This window comes from Balearica regulorum, chromosome 3 (assembly GCF_011004875.1).
Source record: "Balearica regulorum gibbericeps isolate bBalReg1 chromosome 3, bBalReg1.pri, whole genome shotgun sequence".
NCBI lineage: Eukaryota > Metazoa > Chordata > Aves > Gruiformes > Gruidae > Balearica > Balearica regulorum.
In genome coordinates, this window is record NC_046186.1 from 87,236,151 (window position 1) to 87,261,311 (window position 25,161).

A 25,161-nucleotide genomic window follows, 5' to 3' on the forward strand; every position below is an offset into this window, starting at 1 on the left:
ATTCTTCCCTGTGAGGGTGGTGAGGCACTGGAACAGGTTGCCCAGAGAAGTTGTGAATGCCCTATCCCTGGAAGTGTTTAAGACCAGGTTGGATGGGGCTTTGGGCAACATGGTCTAGTGGAGGGTGTCCCTGCCCGCAGCAAGGGGGTTGGAACTAGATGATCTTTGAGGTTCCTTCCAACCCAAACCATTCTATGATTCTATGATTCTATGACTTCAGCCATAATTATGAAGCATCTCCATGCCCTTTCAGATTGAGGAAAATATTTTCTGAAGATTTTCAGAAATAAATTCTGAGGCATCTTCCAAGTTCTCTATCTATTTTATATTCTTGAGATCTATATATTAGGGACTGAGTAAGATAAACTGAATATAGACTGACTTACAACTGTAAGATCAGGAAGTTCTCTAAGATGATGTCGTTAGGAGAAATACAGTTACTGTAAAGACTGATATATGTGTTTGGTAAATTACTGGCAGTTTCTTAATAGCTCTGTCAAGAGACTGAATTATATAATTTATGTTCATATAGACATTTAACTTATGCTCAATTGAACATTTACGTAGCAGAATCTATTAATAATTTTCAGCCACCACTTGCACATAAGAAACCCACCACACCAAATCCGTGTTTGTGTTTAATTGCTTTTCAAAGCTATTTCAAAAATAACTAACTCTTTCCTTGTTTCTGTTCAGAATTACATATCCTGGTTTGTATTTCATCAGACAGTACAAATGAAGGACTGTATGGGCAGTATCAGATTTTAAACAGCACTTTCAACAATTACATCATTTGGGCTACTAGTCATAGTGCCATTTACGTGTTCAGAGTGAGGATATTAGATCAATACTACAGGTTATTGTCTTTTTTTAAATGTGATAAAATGTGATGATGTGGGGTGAAAATGGATGAAATGCCTACCATTGATACTTTTAAAATATTTTTTGCTCAGGATTTCCTTTGGCTTTGGGTGCTACCAATATTTTCACTTCTGCCTAGCTCTAAGTTAGCTGTAATTTAGAAATGAGAGTGCCATTTCTCAGAATCCTTGACTTTTGCATTTTTCAGACTAATCCACAGCACAGATACTGAGTACGGAATCTGAAAAAATGAGGCATTTACAAAAAAAGAACCATACTATTTATAAATAAACACAGGTTATCTGAAAATCTTGAAAATGTTCTATCTTATGATTTACAAGAACTTACAAAAGCATTGCTTCTATTCAAGAATATTTGTCTTCCCTTTACTTCTAATTAACAATTTCATATTTCAACTTTTTTATCTACTCCAAGTTTTTTAAAATAAATTGATCTGTATAATATTCAGTGTGCTACCCCACATCCCCTATATTTTGAGAACATAGATAAATTCCAATAAGTCAATAAAACAAACTGGTATGTTCCTTATTTCCTGGCGGTTTACTTCTAGTAGCCAACCTTACACTCAAAACCAACAAGTGTAAGGTTTCACAACCTGAAAAAAGGTTTTACTTCTCCCTGTCTTTCAAATCTGCTTGCTTGAACCACCAGCACAATGGTCAGATGGAAACCAGTGAGGACTGGTTAATGCACTGCAGTTTCTGCAACATTCCCCACTCACACTAAGCCTACAGTAACAAGAAGCTTTTTCAAACTTTTTCTAATCCCTCTCAAAGCCATAAATGTTCCCTTGTATCCTCCCTCATCTTTGCAGAGACACATCACCTCCTGTTTAAACCTCCACAAGCCCTGCCGATACTGCTAGGATGACTCTTGTAGAAAGTGCTTTTTCCAAGGTAGAGGACACATAAGAACGTGTATTTACAGGCCTGAATGCTCGCAAAAGTTGACTTTACTGCAGAAAAAATAATTGCAACTGAAAATGTATTAAAAATTGACTATGTACTTCATTTTGAATGTTACTTATAACTGTAGAAGGTTTTGAATAATGTTAATAATTTAATAATTCTAATCTGCTTACCAAGAACGTGACTTTTTAACCAAGAACTTGAATAAGGATGGGTGATTCTGGGCACTGGACAGTTTCATAAGATTCTCTTTTTTTTTTTTCTCTCAGCTGTGAAAATAAATGAACAGGGCTTTTTTGTGTTTCAGTTTTTGTGATTTAAAAGCATTCATTGCAGTCCGTACATATGGTGTAATTGAAAGGTAACAGCTAGTAGACATTTCCTATGTATTATTGTTATTTATTATTATTACAGTCTTATGCTATTATTATTTAATATTTGTGTGAAATAAACTTGCTATTACAGAAGCATAAAGACAAGATGCCATGTCCTTGTTCTGTGCCGAAGATTCACAGATAAAGGCAGAAGAATTTATTGACATTTTTAATTATGCAGTTTCTCCAAAATCTCTATTTGAAAGTAAACAGGAAGTTTGCCAGCCTGTCAAACCTCAGTTGCTGTAATGCAAGTATTCTTACAAGATCCACAAAGCTAGACGCATCCCTTGCAACTGCTTAGATGCGTTTCTAGCCATTAATATTAGTCTGGCAGAAATCATGTTTCCACAGCCTCCTGGTAAAAATAAAGGATTTGCGTGGATGGGAATAAAAAAAAAATAAAAATTAACATTATCCCACTACTGCTTCTCCAACATACCCAGAAACTTCAGAGAATTGATTTAGCCAGGCTTACAACTTATTTGACCAGGTGAAGTATTCAGAGATATTACTCAGATCCTAACCTGCAGGGCTCACCCTGGTAAACCTGTGGATACAACCTGCTTCTCTTTCCAACTTCTCTGGTATTTTATTCTATTTTCTGTGTTCTGTACAAAAGAGTTGGAAAGCTTTTTAAACCAAATGAACTTCTAAGGACCCCAGTACAGTCACCTCTGATTAGGAAAAGGCTTTCTTCTTGTTCTCTAATCAAAGGAATTGCCAGTGACTGAAAAAGTCAATTGTCATAGACTGAAAAGGCAAATAATTTAGGTATTCCTATTGGATTCTGAATCATTATGACCATACAGATTAAAAGAAATCCCTAATTAACCAAATAAATATTGTCATGAGTTACAGTACTGAGTGAATGCACTGCTAATATGAAATGCCAGACATTCTTGACTAATTGAAGCAGGAATCTAAAAAGTAATTGTATTTTAATCCTATTTCATTTGCATTTCAGGCCAGATACACCTAGAACTAAACTCTATTCAGTCATCATTCTCTTCATCTTTTTGGTCGTCCTCATCACCAGCTACAAATATACTGCTACTAACATACAAACACAAGTCAGCTTTCAAGAGAACTACAGCAAGACTTAAAGACCAGTATCTTACTATCTGTCATACTAATGACAACCCATAAAACAAATTGTCAAAGTATGGTGTCATTTTAGTTTTGTTTATCAATGTTTTTATAAGCACTTTTTGTATCTCTATAGTATCATTTAATGTATTAGGTTTCAAGTATAAAGGACATGCTATTGAATACAACTTTAACCTGTTTGTGAGTATAGCTCAGTGGCGGCTAATAGCTTTGAAGAGACACCTTTCAAGTCGAACTAAGTTAAGCTGCAGTTGTGAGCCGCATGCTCGAGTTGGCCTCACCTTCTTACAGCTTTTGCTGACTTACCTAAGCTATTAGCATATCTTTTCAGTGTGAAATCTGACAGAAAAATGCAAAATTTCCACTCTATCCAAGGGGCTGCAGGCAATTCAGTTCCCATAATGAGCAGCATAGTCCATAGTGGGAATATGATATGTTCCTGAAGATTTTTTTTTGATACTGTATGTTTTACTTCTTGTTTAACAAATATTAATTCTATCTTTAAAGTACGTATTTGGATTATATATCCTCTCAAGCTTATTCTCTCCTTCAATATATAAATGTAAGGGCTACAACACTTGTTGTAATAGTTAAGGGTCTTATTTGAATCTATTTTTTCATTCCAGCTGAAGACATTTTTGCACTTCTAGACAGAATTTTCTTACTGGCCAGTTAAGATACCTTGTAAAGCTTATACTGTTAATGGCAATTGTTCTGTTTGTCCTAAAATAAGTTTAATACAGCTCCATACGTAAATAAATGGTTGAACTTCTCATAATCACTTTATTTGATATTCACACATTTATGAAAATTTTCATAATTATAGAAGCTGTAGAAATCTGGCACAAAGAATACATGGGCATTTTTAATGATTTGTTACTGATTCATTTTCTGTGATTCATATCCCATCTATTTCAGTACAGTTTGTACCAAGACAGAAATCAGAAAAAATCAGAAATCAACTTTGAAATTTCACCTCCAGTGAAAACAGTTTGTTCCTACTGAACATTAAGTCGGTCTTCCCTTAACAGTGGATAGTCCCATGGGCTGAAGCACAGGTGACAGCCCTCCAGCTCCTTCTAGAGCATTTGCACATCTGTGTTCCACCTGAGCTGCACATACGCCAAATGCACGAGACACGCGGGAGGTGTGTAGCAACATCTGCTCTGCATCTCTCCGTGAATCTAAGGTGCCTTAGCCTTCTCTCAGTTCTCTTTTATGGCTGAGAATTGGTGCTCCTCTAATCTTGGCTATTTCTCTTCCTTTGAAAACTAAACAGACAATGGCATTTTCCATAAAGACAAGAAACCAGACTGCTCTTTAAGCGTATCTCTGTCATACAGGGACAGGAACATGTGATGGGATAAAGTAAGTATAGTACAGATTGGTAGACAATGATTTTGGTTCGTGTTCTTCCCTGAGATTTTCTGTGCTCCTATTAAGGGCTCAAGCAGCTTGGCTTTCAGTTTTACAAGGCAGAAGTCCATGGGTTGGTTCACACATTACACTTCTTTTGTGGCAACAGTGCCCACTACTGATCACTGCCCCTTTACCACATTGCCAAACTGATCTCAGTATCTCGGTGTACCCCCATACCATACTTTCAAACTCTCCGAACTACTTAGATAAACACAAACTGCTATAAAACATATTAGGCGTAACCTTCTGCAGTATTCACGCATGCTTAACGTTGCTCCTGACACCTAATCACAGTCTTTTCGCTCAAAAGAAGGATTTTCCTGCCTTTTGCAGATAACTGCATGAAAAGATAAACTGCATCACTGAGGAAGTCAGAGCTGTAGTATTGTGTTACTACTCTATGTACTAAGTCTAATATTTATTAGACTAAATTCAATTTTTAAGTCAAATAAATGACACTTTGGGGCTTTACTCTTCAGCTTTATTCATATAATATGAATTTTATATCTCTGTCTCCTGTGACTACAGGCTAGAAGTTATGTCTTTCTCTCCTTTTTCTTCACAGTGCATCTTGCAGACAGGCAACAAACAGGAGAGAATGAAGACTAAGAGATTCATTCACTAGGAGTCATTACAGCATTTGTATTCCTCTCTTCCAGGTAATGCACATTGGTACTTGGAAATGGAGTCCTTGCCTTTTCAGGTAAGGTTTTTGACCCCTGCAGTTTTTAAGATAGGATCATATTTTCTTCAGTATTCCTCGATATAGAAGCAACTTTTTCCCACAAAACTTTTTTGTTTAATAGCTACCAGCTTGTTTCCCAGCTGCCAGCCAAAGGAGCAGATGAAGAACACGACCCAAAAAAGTCACAGACATCCTGTCCACAGGTTTACTGTTTCACTGGCAAAGTAAGGCATTCCTGCCAACAGTCCTCACGTGGCTAAGATGAACCTGAGGTTCCTACACCAGTTTCTCAGGTGTTTGAATTTCATGTTGTCGCAACCAGTAGCTGAACCTCTGCTATGTTTTGGCAACAATACTAGTTTCCTCTAACCAAAAATCACTCCCCAAAGGAGGAAATAAACTGATGCTTTTTTAACTGCCTGCATAAGCTGTGCTGTAGTACTGGCGGGACGGAGTTGTTCCGCACGCGAAATGGGAGCCCAGGGTGCAGTGCTCAGCAGCCACCAGTTTCAGCCGATGAAGAGGAGCTAAACATCCAACATCAAAAGCCCTGCGGCCAGAAACCATAGTGGAAGCCAGAACACCCCCGGGGTGGTACGTCCTCCTTCGTGCAGCACCTTCATCTCAAGGGCACATCCACAGCCTGTTGCGAACAGCACTCATTCTAACGTGCTATAAAGGGGCAGTAGTTGCCTTTATAAAACTGAATCTGCACCTCACATTAGCTGCTGGAAGCAAGCAAGCATCCTTTCTCCAGCCGATGCTTTTACAAATTGGAATTCTGTTTTCCTATTGCTTAACAAGGTTTTATGTAAGGTTACCTCACCACAAGGTTATGTGACAAGGTTACTATGCCGCACATGGAAAGCGTCTGCAGCCTTAGAAGCAGCCATGCATCTGCCAGTATCCACATGTGAGTTATCTGCAGATTTTAAAGGCCCAAACCTTACTTTTTTTAGAGGTAGCTCAAATTCCCCTCATTCCTTGAACAGAAACACAAAATGGCGGTGCCGGTGCCACACGGCCCGAACACCGAAAACTAAGAGCCCCGAACGCAGACCTTCCTGTCACTGAAAGCTAAGAGCCTTAACGTACGTGAGCGTCACGTTCGACATAACACGGGGCAGGCCGCTACGGCCCAGCGGGTCCGAAAGCGCGGCAATGTTTGCTCCGGGGCGGGTGCGGGTCTGCCCGGCCCCGGCCCCGGCCTAGGCCTGGTCCCGCGAGTACTGCGCAGCGCCCGCCCGGCAGGCCTCAGCCGCCGGCTCAGCAGCGCTCCCCGGGCCTCTCGCCCAGCCCAGACACCCCCCTCTCTGCCCGTGTACGTACGGGCCACACCGAGCCGGCGGCAGCCGCGGGCGCACCCTGCCGCGGGGCGGCGCTTGGCACGCCGGGAGCCGTAGTCCTCCAGGCCGCGCTGCGCGCCGGGAGCTGTAGTCTCCGCCGGCCCGCTCCGCGCGCGGAAGATGGGGGCGGGCTCGAGCGGCTCCATTTTGCGCCCATTGGAGGGGCTGCCAGGCCGGCCCGCGGCCCCGGCGCCAGCGCCAGGCAGGGCGCGAGCCGCTGACTGCGCCTTTCCCCCACCCGTGCCCTGACCGCCGCGCCGCGCCTCCTCTCCTCCCTCCCTCCCTCCCTTCCTTCCTCTCGTCCTCTCCCCTCCCGCCGCCACCGGCACCGCCATCGCCACCGGGGTGGGGCCCGCGCCCGCTCCCCCCCGCGCCGCCCGGCCCCCGCCGCCGGCCGCGGGCTGAGCGCGTCTCCCGGGGGCGAGGCCCCGTCCCTCCGCGGCGGCGGCTCCATGGTGCCCGCCGTCCCCCCCCGCCCCGCAGCAACAGGCAGGACGAGGAGGAAGCGGCCCCCGGGGGTCCCCACAGCCCCGCCGCCGGCCTGAGCAAGCGCCGCCGCAGCGGGAGCGACCGAGCGGGCGGGGGGCGCCCGCGGGCCGCCGGCGATGGCGAACCAGCTGGTGATCCTCAACGTCTACGACATGGTGAGCGCCCGGCCCGGCGCCAGGGGCCCGCCGCGGCGGCCAGGCCCGGCCCGGGGCTGTTGGAGGCAGCGCGGCCCCGCACCTGTGCCGGCGGGCGCTGGCGGGGGTCCCGGGCCCTCTCCCGGGAGGGCTGCGGCGCGGAGGAGCTCCTGCGGGGGTCGGGGAGGGGGGCGAGGGCGGCGGGGAAACTTTTCCTGCCCTTCCCCTGCCTGTGCCCAGCCGAGTTGGCTCCGTGGGCTCCCGCTCGTGTGGGCGGTAGAGCAGGAGAAATACCGAACGCGGGGCGGGGGGCGATAATGTGGGAGGTCTGTCAGTTTGTACGGGTCTGTTGTGACCCGCAACAAAAGTTTGCTGCGGTGCCGGGCCGGGTCCTTCGGTGACAGGTAGATCCGCTCCCCGTCGCGGGGGCAGCTCTTCCCCTGCTGGGTGTGAGTAACGAAACGTGAGTGTCCCCGGGCTGTTCTCCCTCCTCTGCTATCGCCCCCGGGGCTCAGCAGGGGGGAGGCCCTGCCTCTCCTGCTCCTGAAAACTATACAAGTGGCAGATTTTCCAGCGGCGTAGTGGTTGGGGATAACCACTATCTGTGTAGGGATAAGAGGGTTTTTAGCGCTGTGTCAGTAATGTTTTTTTCCTAGTCCAGAATTGTTGAACAGTTTTGGTATGGCTGCAACTTGGTAGGAATAAAGGAGCTCGATTTGCAGTCCTATGAGCTCACCTTCCCTCTCTTCTGGGTAATCTTTCTGTGACACATACAGCAACTGTTGTTTTGTCTTGTGTTCAGCTGCAAGCTGCTCAAATGCCATGGTAACAAATGAGGTGTAAGTACCTGCAGAGAACAGGAGGTGAGGATAAGTAATATTAAGAAAATATTATCCGTTAATGCGTTTCAATCGCTGGAAATTAGAACAAGTAGCGCTAGTTCTCTGACCACATTTTGAGTCCACTGATAGTGGGACAGGAAGATTGACAACTAGCTTCAGGTAACGTTGTTTGCATTACTGAGCTTGTTTTGGGTGGGCTTTCCTACCACCGGCACCATTTTAAAGTGAACTTCTGCTGCTTTAAAAGGGTGAAGGTGCATAATGTAGAGTCAGTGACTGCTGGCAGAGAGAAAATGCAGCTTGTTTGCTTGTGAGTACTCAGGCTTTAATGCTATAGTATTTAATAGCAATCAGTAGAGAGCTGTCTGGCTTGAAATTAAAATTATGTATGAGATTATGTGAACCAGCCTGATTCTTGTCATTATTTTCTTTCACCATAATACTTACCATAGAAATCAATGTCCCTGTCAAAGGATTTATTCCCCCCCCGTGTCCATGTTCTGTCTCCAGTGACTATGACCTGCTATTTCTACTTTGGTTTTCCTTCATTGTGGAGAATGAGGGGAGGCTGGAGGCAGGAGCAGTCTATTCACTCTGGTTTTTTTGAGGGGGGGGAAAAATGTGGTCTTTGCTCACCTGGTTCAGCTCATACGTGATGCTGATATGACAAAAAGTCAGTGTGCCTTATTTATACTAGACTTAAGGAGGGAAGGATGCTCTGTCACATGCATATGTATGACTTTTCTGGACTACAGTTAAAAAAAAACACATTGGAGAAGCTCTTTTAGCATGAAAAGAGATGGTTTTTATATATATGTAAATATTGGTACAGAGAAAGAAGTAGGACTTCAGTTTCAGGACTCTTACATAAGGTAGTATCTTTGAAGTCAAGGCCTGACGCACTTCTGACTCACTTAAGATGGAAGACCCAGTGTTCTCACAGAGACTTGCTTAGCTGTGCAAAGTGTCGCCTGGGCCCAGGTCACAGGCAGGCTGTGAAAACTTAACAGAATGGACTGTCTCCTGTGTAAGTGCCTGCCTGGAAAGTAATGCCATGGCCTCTGGGAGAAGCTCCATTCTCACTGTGGTGATAGCATTGGTGGGGTGTGACTTCAGCATGCCTTTTCTTTTTCTTTTGTGATAGTCTATTCTGTCATTCAAATGGTTCTCCTTCATCTCTGACTCCTTAGATTTCTTTGCTGAAACCTATATCTTCTTTTCTTTTTCCTCCAGACTTGAAATGCTGTGATCAGTTTTACTCCAGCCATCCTAGCAAGGCTGATGGTTGACAAGAGGGAAGGGGGCGGGGGGGGAAGCAACAGGAAGGTTGTGCTCATAAAAACTAGCGTCATACTTTTCTTTAGGACGTGTTGGCGACTGATGTTTGTCCTGTTGTCGTTAGCGGGGCTCTGCCTACGTCAAGAAGTGGCATAGTCTTTAAAGCTACCATCTGTGGAAGGAACAACTTCTCCAAAAGAAGCAAGCAAGCACACTTATCTGCAGATGTGTGATCATCTTTTTGTGCATGGGTCTGCAGTTGTGGTGTTTGTTGAAGCTGTACGTCGCCACAAATTATACATAGTGTAAGCTGAGACCGCTAAGCAGACTATTTCTATATCGTACCTCAGCTGTGTTTGTTGTTTTATAACAACGTCTACATTATTTGACCATTAGAGAAACAGATTTCCTTTAAACTGGAAGGAAAAACTGAGGTTCCCACGGTGTCTGAAAGACACTGTCAATATACATCCTGCCTTGAATTCTTTCACTAAATGATGTCTCAGTCCATTTTAAACTTGTTTGAAGCAGGAGCTTAAACTAAAGCCTTGCTTTCATGTTGCATAGCAGTTCCATTACTGCATGTAGACAGCCTGCTGAAATCAATGATACTGCGTTGTTTGGGGGCACTAAAGGGGGTGGGAGAAGGGAAGAGTCTTTTGTAATAGCTATTTTGAAGTTCTGTTGATTCATCAAATCCTGCCAACCGTGTATTGAGGCACTAGCAGGTTTACTGTTTGCTTCTGACATTTGGTGTCACTTGGAGGTGGGTTTGAGGTTTTTTTGTAGTTTAGGTTTGGGATTGGGGTTTTTTGTTTCTCTTCTGGAACAAGAGACCACCGCTAGTCACCTGGTTGACAGAATCAACACTACTGTAATTGCAACAGTCATATGAATGGCTTTATTTTAACCCGAGCGCTAGCTGTAGCTTCATTTCAGAGACAGTTGTTTAGGTGTGCAGAGGAATACTAGGTGACCTTGCTACTGTTGAAACTCTTTACAGAACTGAGTTGGTTGGTTTTGGAGCATATACCCTTCCTTTGTCCTTCGTGCTTGAAAAAGCAAAAACCTTTATTAAAACCAAAGGGTGAGGAGGGGCACGTGTGTTGTACAAGAAAGCAGATTTTCAAGTGCTGGTAACTTTACGGAGGGAGAGAAGCTTAAGGGCATATTTACGTGCTGCAGTTCATGCCTTTGAAAATCTTTTATGATCATTAAAAGGGTAAGGTGAAGACTTTGATATACTGTGTTTTGAGAACCAGAGTACTTTATAGTTTCATTTTAACTAACTGCTATTTTTAGGGATCTAGCTTTTTTGTGCACAAAGTAGCATCCTATTTTTTCCCTTGTCAGATAAGACTATAACAATCTAAAGTATTAACATAAATGAAAGCGCTCAAGAAAGTAATGAAGACATTTTTGAAGGACTGGGACTAGTGTTGTTCTTTCATTTCAGTGACATGACTTTATTGTGCACGTAGAAAAATACTTCTCTAATATTTTCATTCTGATAGTTGCATTAAACATGAATTCTTCTTTTACAAGACTGACTTATTGCAAAATATTGAGGATATGGGATTGTGCTGCTTCTATTCATTCTACTATTGCAAAATTCATATTGAGACTAAATGAAGGGAATCCAGTTTGTGTAATGGAAGCAAGGATGTAGCTTTTGGGATCACTTTTTGATTCCAGCACTTACAGCATGTTACTGAACCAGCGAGCTATATAGATGTCATTTAACTTACAGTCTTTATTGTGTAAGTAATATGTAATCTTTTCAGCTGTAGCCAAATTCAGCATATTTAAGATGCATTTGTCCTGCATTTCTTTCTTTGGTGAGATAAGGCATTTTGTTCAATGAGAAAATGTGACCAACCTTCCAATAGCTGATCCAGATTAAGTAATAATTAGGTATAATTACTGTTCCTAGGGGGAAAGTAATTCTGCCTTATTGAAATTCTTTTATCTTCAATTAACCTACTCTGTTCTTACTGGAAATATTAAGTGAAGTGCCAGGTTTGCTTTAGGCACTTCTTCCAAAGCTGCTAACATTTGTTTAATTTGCCACCAGTGCTCAGTTTTTGTAGTCTAGCAAGCCCAGTGTATTTTGGTGGCACTAGTGAGGAGGAGTGCATATACTTGAATAGTCCTGGACTTGCTGAACACCTGGTTGGGGCAGCTTCCCATCCCGTTCTTCTGCTTCTGTACGGATCGATGAGGAGGGTCGGTGAGGACCCGCTTCTCTGTCCTCTCCCTATATCTCCCATTAGGTTTCATGGGGTTGTGGGAGGGGAGGGAGGAGCGTTAATAATTTTTTCTTCTGCCTAGTAACAAACTAGGCTTTATTGCTTCTACTGCTTATGGGGTGTCTCGTGTAACTTTTGTTCCATTTTCAGAGAGCAGTGATAACCTTGCTCGGCATTAACAGATCTGATGCATTTGCGATGTGTAGGTTATTTGGAATTCAGAGGCTGGACCCAGAGTTTTCTGGCCAAATGGGTGTCCAGGAGAGGAAAGACGAGAGCACCAGGGACCCTGTCTAGCTCAGTTGTAGATGAGGTTAATTTGCATACACCCTCTCATTAGGCAAACATACTTTCTTCCTGTGCTGACAAACTGTGTGTTGAATGTGCCTACGGTTTTGGCTATAAATATAGACCTAGAACTATTTTGAAATGGTCAGCTGGTAAAGTGTGGGATAGGACTGCCTTCAAAACTGGAACAGGTTTATGTTGAAGTAGCTCTTCCATTTTCCTGGGGGCTTTGACTTCACTTCAATGAACAGAATCCATATTTTTCTGCTCACAAACCCATGAAGTTAGTTGGGTAGTCTTAACATTGTTCTCCTTCCTTCCCCTCTTCTTGTATTCTCCCGGTTTTATGTCTTTCTATACAGAGTAACTCTAACCTGATGTATTTTTGGATGTGGCTTGATCATACGGACTAGCTCTCTGCTCTTCTGGGGTGAGGAAGGAAAAAACTGCTAAGGCCTTCAAATACGCTAAAGTGATGATTTAGTCTAGTCGTCCGTACCCCACTAGCTAACATAGCAAAGCATTGACAAAGCCAGAAATTAACGCAAAGGGTAAAGTTTACTCTTAAGCAAAAGTTATCCACAGATCTCAATAAGCCTTAATTTTAAATAAATATAAGGAGCAAAATCTGTCTTCTGTTAATTTATGTTGACAAAATTTCCCACAAGTGGCTTGTCTATAGAAGAGAACATCAAATCCTCAGCATCTTCTTATCCAGATAGTCATTTGTGTCCTGTGCCTGCTAGCACAATTGTGAATTTTCAGCTGGAAAATTCACATGCTGATGTTTGGCAACTGCTGGTAACTGAATTGGGGGGGGCTGTTTATTTTAGGCTTGACAATACTTAGAATAAGGATGACTGTAAAAGCCAAATACACCCATACCTTAACACCTGAAAATTTGTAACTCTTGGCCTGACGTGCTCTTTTTGCCCTTTAACTTGTCTTGATTTTCGTTAATAGCTTGTCAGTCCAAGGATTAGTGTCTAATTTTTATTGCAAGAAAACTAGCTTTCAGAAATGCATGTTATACACCATAATGTTTGTAATGGCCCTGTAAATTATGCACTAACTCCAGCTAGCACATCTTAACAAGTGTGACACCTGTAACCTTTTACATTTTTGTAATAGTGACTTCACATCAGAAGGTGCTTATTATGTCAACAGGTTGTGTAAACAAGATAGCCTCCTCTTCTTCCTGTTTGATAAACAAATATTAATTTGCTGGAGGTTCTACCTCAATCTGAATCCTGCCTGCCAACTGATTCTTTGAAGCTTGCTTTGCAGAAGTTTGCAGCGGTGCCCTTTGGGACCAGATGACCTGGGAGGAAATATCCCACTACTGGAGCAATTGACAGAATAATGTTCTCCTTGTATCTTTGAGAGGTTTTTCTGCTAGCCAATTTCAGTTTTAAGGACAAAATTGAGATGCCTTTTTCTTTTTTTCCCCAGCCTTTGTTTGAGGTTCCTTTTTGAATTATGTGTCACTTGAAAATTTTTACTGCTTGGAGACTGATATTTTGAGGGTGGTGATGTAGCCAAGGCAAGACAGTAATTGTGAGGTTTTCCCTTTCCAGAATTCTGTGCATCTTTAAGGTCTTGAGGGTAACAGTTAGCTCCTGATAGGCACGCACTGCTGCTGCTTTTGAAAAAGAAAAAAGAGAAAGAAAAGCACTAAGAGAAGGGTTTTTCTTTCCTCTTTTTTTTTTTTTTTTTTTAAATTATCACTTCCTGGTTTCCTTTTGAAATGCAGCTATTATCTGTTGGCTACAATAGAAGTCATATATTGGAAACAGGTGTTGGACTTATGCAAAAGACTTGCACCTGATGTACGGAGAGACATACATTGGGAGTCCTGGAGAGGGTTCAGTCTCCTGTATGGTGACCACCAATTGAGATTCAAAGACAAAATATACTAAAGTAATTTCAGTCCATCTTACATATCTCGAGTGTGTCTTGTGCTCACCTGGTCATAAGAAAAAGCGTGGTCATTGCTATAAATGCCAGTTAGCGTGTGTATAATACAGTCCTACCTTCCAATGTTTTTTAAAAAAAAAAAGTGCTTCTGCAAAATTACTGCAGTTGATTCTAGAATGTATTCCACCTAATTGAAAACTTTACAACCTGTAACTTGTTGTCAAATCAAAAGTTGGTCTGGATTTCTCCTTGGTTGACAGACATTGACAGCACTAAAACACTGGAGTAGAACCTAATGGAATTGATCCACTGTGTACACTTGGGGAATTTTAACAGCGTGTTCTGTTGTCATAAAATGGGTTGTGCAGTTCACTTTGTGGTAGGGTTTTATGCTTTTGATGTGGGGGACAAATAGATGTCAGTCTGCTATCAGAAGACTAATCTGTATTGGAAACTAACTAGAGTCTTTTTTGTTTTCTTCTTTCTTTTTAGTATTGGATGAATGAATATACTTCTTCCCTTGGAATTGGAGTGTTCCATTCAGGTATAGAAGTGTATGGCCGAGGTATGTGCAAGAAAAACATAACTTACTCTTTGTCCTGGTAATGCTGTTATTTAAAAAGCATTTTTCAGGTAGTGAGGGAAGTCTGGCTCCTGAAACTTGTTCATCAGTTTTCTCTTAAAGTTCTCATCTCTTCTGTCTCTGGAAAAAACCTTGGATACGAATAATCCAGTAGTCATCTTGCATTCTTCTATAAAGCTATGCAACTACGAAGAAGTGTGCAATTTGTTCAGCTAGGCATAGAATCTTTATTTTAGGTTTTGAAATACCTATTGTTAAAATAAACATATGCTTCAAGTAAGCACGGTTGAATTGTGTTTCCTCAGTATTCTGCCAGCACTGAGTGCAAGGAGTTAATTTTTAACTACAGAAACAATAGTCAGTTGCACATAGGCACCTAAAAGTGCATGATGCTCAGGAAAAACTGTCTATTCCTTACCGTTAGGTTGGTTTGTTTTAGAGACAGTTTCTTTAAAAGGCATTTCATGCATACTGATCACAAAAGATATGCTTGTGGTAAATACAGGAATACATTCCGATTTTTGCTAAATAGGTCGCACTTTGGGGATGCAGCTTCCTGATCTGTTCAGGCCGCTTTGAGTCCTTGTTGCTGCTGGAAGGTGTTTCTGAGCATGCTGTAGCATGAGCTCAGGTCTGAGGTATGCCTGCCTGGCAGAATAATGATGCTCTGAGGTGATGGTGTTGCTAAAAGTGGTCCCTTTAAAGAAGAAAACTCTACTTCAGTTCTTTTTTTGGAATGTGTTTGGAGGTGAGGAGAGGCAGCAAAAGGTGTGGCATGTGATCCAAAGACCACATTGCGCAGTGTTATCTTAATCTAGAGATGTTTCAGCTAGTATAATGGTCACATTGTAAACGGGTTTGCAAGCATTATCAAAGCACTGAATTGACAAAATACAATGCTTATTGTTAAAACTTTTTTGGATTTTTAACCCAGATCGGAAAGACCCGACTCTTAATAGTGCTGTGCCTGAAACCCAGTTCTTGAGCTGTGCCAAATACATGTGCCTCCCTTCCTGTTCAGATTATAACAGCTTTCTCATATAGCAGGTCGTACTCCTGCTAGAACAATGACTTGCATTTTTTCAAAGTACATCAAACTTTATTTATTAACCTGTTGTAAAAAAGATTATCCACCAAACTGAATGCTGGACTTCGATAATGTGTTAGGAGTTTTGAGGAAAGGAAGCGTGAAGTCATGCTTAAAGCTTTTTATTGCACTCTGGGTGTGGCATGCTGTTATCTTACAGACACAGAAGGAAGCTAAAGCACACCGTGATGTTTTCATGTACTGTAAGTGCAGATGCTACGTGCAGACTTCAGGTGCATGCACTGGTTTAACTTCTTGTTATAGTAAGAACTCAGGACAGCTGAACTCTGGCAAATCAAGAAATTATAAAACCTATTAGGCCACTACTCACTGCCGGACTTACAGCTGTAGTGCACTGAATAGAAGCACCATCAGACGTTTGAGGATGCAGTACTTTGAATCCCTAATCTATAAATATGTAAGTGGAGTTTTAAAGACAAGCATGTATAAAGACAACTGGTAAGATTTATACAATGAAAACAATATATGCTTACTGTAAAGTTACTCCAGTTAAACCTGTACACTGATGTAGGAAATTTCCTGTCAGTTTTTATTCAGGTTGACTAGCAACTAACAAAACTATTCATTTCTAGCTCCTTGTACTTGTTACCCATGTAAATAAGATGTCTGGTTTCTAGCTTTAGATCCTAGTGAAGTGATCTTCCAGTCGTCATATGCCGTTTTTGTTAAATCTGAGCTTTCTTTTTCAGAATTTGCCTATGGTGGTCACCCATACCCTTTTTCTGGAATATTTGAAATTTCACCAGGAAATGCTTCTGAGCTAGGAGAAACGTTTAAGTTTAAGTAAGAAAGATACCTATTTTCTTGCTTTTGAGAAGGCATATTAAAAAGACAACTTGTTGCATTTCTTTTTGAGGATAGATGTGTTGAATGATACTACAGGATTTCTGACTTTCTGGGAAATTAGTGTGTTTACTTAGAAATGCAAGATGGACAGAGGTGAGGAGACAGTGAAGCATCTACAGTGAAGAACATTATTTTTAGCATACCATTAAATTCCTTAAATGTGTACAAATTACGTGGACGTGTGGCTAGCTTTTGTTATTCACACAGTATATACAACAGGGTAACTTTTTCAAGGTAGTGAAATTTTTATTCAAAGAAAAAGCTGAAAAATGTTGCTCCTCAAGGTTTCCCCATATCTCTTTTCCGCCTTCTCAGTGTGATTGCCTTGACCCTTCCCTGCATTACAAGCTCTTACGTGTTCTCAACTGTCTCTTAGAAATATTATCCTTTGGAGAGGAGGGGAAAATTGCATCTAGTGTTTGTCAGAGTTAAGTTGCAAAGAACTCAAGTGAGCTACAGGTGGACAATTGGCAAGGAAGTAATCTCTTATGATAAAGATGAAGGCGGTGCTGTAAAACGGAATAGAAAGAACCTTTGTTATTCCAGGAGGGCAGAAAGATCTCACCACCCGCAGTGGGGTGATTTTTGAGCAATGTATGAACAGTAATCCACCTATCTCATGGAAGCCTGATCACCACCTGTTTTCTCTGTTTCTTTTCTAGAGAGGCTGTGGTTCTAGGCAGTACTGACTTTATGGAAGATGACATAGAAAAAATAGTAGAAGAGCTTGGAAAAGAATTCAAAGGAAATGCTTATCACCTAATGCACAAAAACTGCAATCACTTTTCTTCAGCTTTATCTGAGGTAAACAAATAATGAAGGTCTATAGAAGGGTTCTTTTCAGGTGGCTACAGAGTATCATCTCCTTCCTGTCCTTTGGAATGTTTGGCCTAATTTCCAACTTCTTGTCTCTCTTACCCTGGGCAAGTGTCACCGTTTTTCAGGTTTTATTTGCATTTATGTCCAAAGCATGAGATTTTGCTGTCAAAAATACTAAATATTGTTGTTATACATAGTTTGTGTTCGAGCAGGGGTGCATTCCTAATTGAGAGACCTGGTAAATAAAGTATTAACAGAATTTCAAAATCACTTCAGATGCTTCAGAGATCGCTACTGAAGATAGAACCACGTGTTATTTTTATCAGCTTTTCCCCACGGAACTATCACACTGAAAATAATTTCTGAAGTTGTGACCTACTGTTAAAGTATAACAAAGCCATTGAAGTTTCACAGGCAATGTTTATCTTCTGCTTGAGAGGCTTTTGTCAAGTTACTGCTCTGCCATCACCTGCGTCCTGGTCATGTAGATAGCTGAGTGGTTGTGTGAAGTATCTAACTGTGGAGTTGAATGGGTTTTGCTTTTTCCCCTCAGCTGTTTAACATGATTGGTTTGCCAATATGATTGAAGGCCTGATCATCCATCTGTGTATCAACACAAGGGAAAGGGGCAGGAACAAGCAGCCCAGGACAAAGAAGGGAATGGCAGTTGTGATTTTTATCAGTAGTTGGTAAACTGTGCTTGTTAGAATTTATTCTAATGTTTCATTGAAACACTCAAAAAAAAGAGATGGCTACTTTTTCCATGGTGAGCTTCCATAAAATTTAAATTTTTTTAACTATTTTGAAAAAAAAAATTTAATGGCACACTGATTGTATGGCCTCTCTTTTGTGTAGACTGTTTGGTCTTCCAGTGGTACTGGAAAATTTTACTGAGATGATGATTCATGTGCAACTCTGGTACATGTAAGTAAGACACTGACAAAGCTGCAGTTGGCATGAAATCTGGCCTATATGGCCAGGTTTTTGCCATACTCTTCAACCACATAGTCACGTTGTTTCTATTTTATGTCTTGTCCTATTTAGTGTTCAAATTGACTATAAAAACAGGGGTATAATTACAAGTTAAATGGTGCTCAGTTACAGCAGAGTAATGCTCCCATTAGCTGTGACTTTCTCCAGATTTGGACTGGAGTAAGTAATACCAGAAATGAATACGGAGGTGGTTAAGTAAAATAGCTCACTCCTTGAATAGCAACAACGAAATCATTTAATAACTGATGTACAGTAAAAACAAATACTTAATGCAGCCTTGTATATTTTTGAGGAGTTGAAACCAGCTTTGCATTGTATAGCTTCTTTTGTTCCAGTGAACCAAAGTGTGTGTGCTTGGCCTGTGTGCTGTAAGATAGGGATGTCTTGTGCAAACTCATCAGAGGCTGTCACAGTGAACAGCCTCAGCTGTACGTGTAACTCCAATATTGACTGGTTTTTTGACTGCTTGTTTTCAGGGTGCTTTTTTGTAACAGAGAGATTCCTCTTGCAATGTCTGTTTCTGCTGAATTAGTAGCGAATAGAAAACATACCTTAACTTATTTCTGTGGCTTTTATAGAAGTTATTAAAAAAAAAAAGTGATGTGGGTAAGCTTTTCAGGACTTCTTAAAAAAGCATAGAACCATGTGTCAGACTCTCACAGTGGAAAACAAGTCTCCTTGTGTGACTTAGGATGCTGCTTTTACTGATGGAGAAAATTGTCTTAGTGCGACTAACTCAAGTGCTTCTTGACTGCTGTTTGTGATACGTAAATCGTAAGGCTGCTGCAGCCTTTGCTTTTTATTTACTGTACTGTAGTTTTGTTACGGCTGAATCCTGAAGATAAATTAATCCTTTTCCCTTTCTCCCCCTAGATTCTGTGTGGAAAAGAGATCCCACGATGGGTGAATCGCCTTGCCTACTTCAGCTCTTGTATACCCTTTCTCCAGAGCTGCCTGCCGAAGGAGTGGCTAACTCCTGCAGCCCTCCAGTCTAGTGTTAGCCAGGAGCTACACGACGAGCTGGAGGAAGCTGAGGATGCGGCAGCATCAGCCTCCTTGGCAAGCTCAGCATCTGGGTCTAGAACTGGACGCCACACCAAATTATAAGTCCTCCTCCAAAGTAACAAATTGTTTGAAATACTTCAGTTTAATCTCTCCAGCAATTGACTTCCTGACAGAACATGAGAGCTGACTCTAGAACATTGTTTTTATATGCAAAAAAGGCTCTCATCAACCCCTGTTTCAGCTCAGGATTATTTATGTAGTGAAAAGAATTGCTGGGAGAAAAGGGAAGGATTTTGTGTGAAGCCACCCTTTTCATTTTCACCTGTTTGGTAGACCTGGGTTAACTTAACATCTTGTATAAAGCAGAACTTAAATTATTTGTTTACAGTATTGTGTACTGCTGTTTACAAGTCCTGTAAGGACTCCTGCCACTATGGAAGAAGAGAGAATTTGAGTTTGATTTAACTGTTGGTATAACTCAAAAGCAGTGGTATGATGCCCTGGATGAACTCTCCCCTTTGTTTTCAAGATTTAAGGCAGGTGAACATTAAATTTCTGAGAAATGCCAGAAACTGCTGAATACTATATATGTGAACAGGGTACTGTGCACTTAAAGTGGCTGATGTAAACAGGTAGATTCCAGGATGTAGGGAGACTGGTTTTGTCTAAGATCTGTTACAAGAAGTATGACCTCTACATTAATGAAACTGTGGATTTTTGCACATATGAAGGGAAATTTCTATCTCATTACAATGCACATCGATCCCTTTTTTTGAACTCGGCCATGTAGTTTGCATCCTATCTTCTGTCTGTTTTTACAGTCTACTGCAACCAGGATTTAGACCTGTGAATATCATCTGTTAGAAGCATCAACAAATTTTTTACTGTTTGTTTTACTTGATTTCAAACTTGCATGTAAAAGTTAGCACTCTTATTCTTTTTTTTTTTTTTTTTTTTTTTTTGTTTCATATAGTTTGGAATAGTGTAATACAAGCCATTTATGGTTGGGGAATGGCCTTGTTTTCTGCTGCTGATTTTGCTTCATTTGAGTTTGTAAACATTCATGTCCTTTTTTTGAGCTATAAATTACTGCCCAGTTGTGCATATCCGCACAAATCATAGAGAAATCCTAATTTATTTTCCCACAGTCTCTATCTGTGGCATTAACTTTCTTGTCAGATGTAATGAAGAAAAACCTGAAAATTGCTTATGCACCTGCGTGTTTACACAGCAGAACCCACTAATCTGCACACATAATTATATCTGAAGGTAAGAGATATTATTTTCTAAAACACAGAAGTATGTTTGCTGGTAGATTATAATTAGAGCTAAATTATAATTAGTGATCAGAATATATAATGGAATGCCTTATTCTTGTTCACTTACCAAGAGAATTAATGGTTCTTCCAGTCATTAGTGTAAATTAGTGAGGTTCTCTTGTGCACATAAGGATACAGTAGCACAAACATGAGGGAGGTGAGCCTGTGTATTTTGAAAGACTTGCTGCCTTAAACTAACAAAAAACATACCATCCGTAAAGTGATCAGCTCACACAGAAGTGTGCATTACTAGAAGTATAAATGATTCTTACAAGCTTTATTTTCAGTCTGTTGCTGGCTTTAGTTTTTCCATTAGGTGAAATACTGGTTCTACAGTTTCTGCTGTTTAAAAGGGAAAAAAAAATCCTCTTAGGAGGCAAGAATGCTTCATGTTATGAATGCTCCTAGCCATGGGTAGTTGGTGCCATTGAACCCTACAGGAAGGTGCAGTAGGCTGTATCGTAGTGAGAATTCGTATGATTGCCAACTCCGACTCGTGTTAGAAAAGAGCGGAAGTTTTTCTCCTAGCGGTTGGGTTGAATCTTTTGCCAGACAGTCTTTATGTTTTCACTCATCTTCTGTGATGCAGTGTAGGTACAGAGAGAGACACGCTCGGTTCTGAGGGAAACAGTCAAGTGAGACTCTTTCTGGAAAGAGTGGGATAATAGTAGAAGTCTCTTTTAACTGTAGTTTGGTACGATGTTTTAATAATCTCTTCTACCAAGTGGGAAACCTTTAAGACTGACATGTCTACCACTAACTACATTCTCCGTTTGGTCTCCAGAAGCTGGACATACTGACTGTTCCTGTTGAGTGCTTTTTCACTTGAATCTCTGATTTTTGGTTCTCCTTTTTTTTTTTCCCCCCCTGTAGTGAAAATGAATATGGTGGTCTCCAGTCAACTCTCAAGCATTACAGAACTGAATCTCACACTACTTACAGCTAAGGCAACAGGCCACAGAGAGGTGGTTTTGTCTCTGCTGTGCAGCTGTGGTAGTAATGTGACTTAAGTCTCTCGGCCAAGGCAGGTCCTTTATTTCAGCTCAGGGTTGAGGCCACTGATCTAGCAATGTACTGTAGCTTTTCCTAGGTTTTAGGAAAAATAAATAGAATGAATTTTCATTGCTACCTAACTTTTATGTACCAAAATCAGCTTTTTAGGCTTCTGATATATCCAGAGCGCTAGGTCACAAATCTCTACACCTTCATTAACACACACACACAACTACAGCATGTACAATGCAAGAACGTGACAGATCACAGCACAGTTTTTATTTAGAAGTAAAACTAAGACTATTTTTTATAAAGCAGACTGGAAAGTTTGTAACAAAACCATTCATTTTATTGGTAGCTGTACAGGTGAAAATACTGTCTTACGCTCCTTTTTTTTTTTTTTTTTTAATTTTTGTTTCAAAACCATCCATTTGTAAATCCTGTGAGGAAACTGACACCTGAACCCTGAAGGCTGTTGGGTATTGTATCAAAGCAAGCAGTACTGTAACTTCAATCATGTGCTGTCAACTCAGCCTCCACTGGATGCCTCCAAGAAGTCACCCTGCCAGTGGTTACTCCGATTTGTAAGCAATAGAGCAAGTTACCTTTCACCAGCATTACTGCCAAGCAGGGATTACTTTAGTCTACTATTGACCACACTGTGCTAGGACTAGAACACTCCAAAATGCTGTGAGAAAGCTGGACACCTGTGGAGTCTTTTCCATCAAAACGGGTAGGAAAATATCACTGCTTCAGGGTTCTGCTCTGTTTACTTTCTCATTCTTGTTTAATTTTATGTAAAATAGAACTTTTGATACATATTATATTCTTTAACTCAAAGTCATTTTATTTAAATGCCATTTTCTGTTCAGCAAGCCAAAAAAAAATCCAATGTACTGTCAGTGTGCACCAGTAACTTCAGAGTCGCTTGGTAAAAACATAGTTGCATTACTTCTAAAATTTGCAATGCAATTCTGATCACCATTGATACATGGTAATTTTCACTGTTGGAAGTTGGTTACAAGCTGAATATTCACTGATGCATTTTTTGTAAACTTGTATTCAAGTTTACTGTACTACATAGTATTTGTATAAAATTCAAAGAATTTTGACTTTTGTTACCTGTACATGGCAACAAGTTGTCTAGCATCTGAAACTTAAATCCATCAGTTTATTAAAAATACTTTTATAAAAAAAGACAGTTGGCTCTGTGTATTATTCCCCTGGTACCTACAGCTTGTTTTGTCAGTGCCACCCAAGCTGATCTGTGGTTGTGAAAGATGCTTTCAAAGGACAGTAAAACTATCCAAGGGTTTCCTGTAGTTAAGCTATAGGTTATATTCTGACGTGGGCATCAGGAGCTGCAGTTTGGTTTGTCTGAGGCATTATTAAGAGCCACTAGTTTTTAATAGACTAAATTCAAAATGTTTTCACATTTGGTGTGTAACTACAGCTATTGGGATATAAATCACTTAAGAGATGCTTGGTATATGCTGCAGATATGTGCCATATTCTACAAATTTGCTCAAAAGCCCGGATCTGTAGTCTGGATTTGCACCAACGTCTGTGCCTTGCCAGTTCCTCTGAGCAGAGCAGAAGTACCCAGACTATGGTACAGTACCGATGGCAGCACGAGCCCGAGCCACTGCTACCTCTGCTGTGCCTGTTCATGCAGCAGCAGTGCCGCTGGTGGCACAGCCCAGCGCTGACCCAGGCTGGAGAAATTGCCCTGAATGTTTAATTAAAAAGCTGCCAGGCTATTTCCTGGGCAGGGCAGCTCAGGAGTTGGGTGGCAGCCTGACCCCCTGCACAGTTCTGTGGGGTGGCGGCACATCTGCTCGAAGCTGTGGTTGCTCTCCGCAGCCGCAGAACTGGCTGCTCCTCACAGCTGCGCTGGCTGTGGGGCAGCTGCATGGTGAGCCACCCGGTGCAGGGAGCCCCCCCCAAACATCCTGCGCCCAGGCATGGAGCTTGCTGTGGCCCTTGGGCGTGGGTTCTGCCAGCACCCCACGCTGTTGGCTCTGCACTTTGCAAAACGCAGATGGGGCCATTTAGATGCACACTCACAGAGAGCTGCTACTGTGCATGTTCGGAGCACTGGTAAATGGGAGCACTCTCCTGCGGCTGTCGAAGCCAATGCTGCCCTGCCCCTCTCGCCTCAGTGCTGGGAGGGGGATGTGTTTTGCCACGCTTTGTGTGCTGAGCCTGGCACCTCTGCGTGCGCTGCTAACAAGGATGGGCTAGGGCATGACTTGGAGAAGCTGCCAAGATAGAGGCCTGTTCCCTTTTCTGACTGGTACTGGACCCTAATCACTAGCACAGCTGCAAGAGAGTTTGAGGAGCATGTGACCTATTGAAAGGAAACTTGACAGCTTTGACAGAGTTCATCACTTAAAACTGTGATGCATTCCAGATATGTTCATTTGTGGCACCCCATGGCCAGGAGTGCCTGCCAGCTTCTAGGAAGGCCATCAATACACAAAAAATACATATTGCGTTGTTTGTTAATGGGGGAGTAGCTGAGTTTAACTGAACTGTTCCTGAAGAAAATATAAATGTTTCAAATTAAACTTCTAAAACAGTTTCTTCAGGTGTGCAAGGTTTATGTTGCAAATTCATAATTAGAACAGCTTCTCAATAGGTGAAGATTTCTGACAGCTAAAGGCACCTCAGTTTCTTTCAAACTGCTTCTATAATGCAATTAAAATGGCTATTGGCAGGTCCTGACTCTCTGATACCCTTTGATCTAAATCAGATCCTGAAAAAGCTTCAATAAACTTTTCATTGTGACAACTTGTCAGGGAAGCCCATGGTGTTTCTTTGAGAAAGTAGCTGTACTCCACCAGTAACTGATTCCGACTGGTCTAGAGTAGGAATCCTGTATGTCTTACATGATCTGGTCCACTAAAATTAGTGTATCTCAAACTAACCCAGGATCTAGCCATAAAAAAATGCAAGATCCCTGCACGGGCACAGTTTTAGCTTGCTTTAGGGATGGTAGAAGGTTACGTGTATCTCCACGTCCCCTTAGAGAGGGACGTTATTCACCCCAGCTCGGCTCTCCATCCCCGTGCAGCTCCGAGCAGCAGCCCAGGACAAGCAGAGCTAAGGTAACTCTGCTCGTCCTGCAGGTGGAAGATGGGTGGCCGGTGGTTCTCATACTCTTTTCAAAGCAGTGTGTCAGTCCTGTAGCCCTCAAAGCAGAAAGCCTGCTGCACTGGCGGATTGCCTGCTGTGCTGCTTCTAGCCCGTGCCGTCGTGTGAGAGGACAGAAATCGCTGTTAGTGTCTTCTGAGTGAAAGCAGCCAAGCTGAGAGGGAGGGGTTTCACGTGTGCCCCGTGGAGGCCGTTCAAACTAAGCTCATGGGTTTCAGCTCTAAGATTTCCTTTCAGGGAGCCTTTTTTACCTCTTTATCTCCTTTTACCTTTACACAGCCTGAAACAAGGCGGCCAAACACTGGACTTCAAGAAGCCACGGCTGTGTTGCTGAACCGTGGGGGGTTCAAACGCACCTTTTGTGGGGTTCGGGCCTGGTCCCAGAGTGGCTGACAGAGGCCCATACAGGGTCTTCCTC

The 25,161-nt window shown here is 41.9% G+C and overlaps 1 protein-coding gene across 1 annotated transcript; it reads left to right on the forward strand.

Moving 5' to 3' along the window:
* Window positions 1-6,984: 6,984 nt before the first annotated feature.
* On the forward strand, window positions 6,985-22,784 carry DESI2 (desumoylating isopeptidase 2). The gene is made up of 5 exons (XM_075748823.1): window positions 6,985-7,368; window positions 14,414-14,486; window positions 16,302-16,395; window positions 17,121-17,262; window positions 19,144-22,784. Exons 1-5 carry the CDS (start codon window positions 7,330-7,332, stop codon window positions 19,375-19,377), a joined length of 582 nt encoding a protein of 193 aa, XP_075604938.1. The 5' UTR covers window positions 6,985-7,329; the 3' UTR covers window positions 19,378-22,784.
* Window positions 22,785-25,161: the final 2,377 nt, after the last annotated feature.

Coding starts and splice junctions, on each gene's coding strand:
- DESI2 (XM_075748823.1), top strand. CDS start 7,330: ATGGCGAACCAGCTGGTGATCCTCAACGTCTACGACATG. Junction 7,369..14,413: donor TCCTCAACGTCTACGACATG/GTGAGCGCCCGG, acceptor CTTTCTTTTTAG/TATTGGATGAATGAATATAC. Junction 17,263..19,143: donor TTTCTTCAGCTTTATCTGAG/GTAAACAAATAA, acceptor TTCTCCCCCTAG/ATTCTGTGTGGAAAAGAGAT.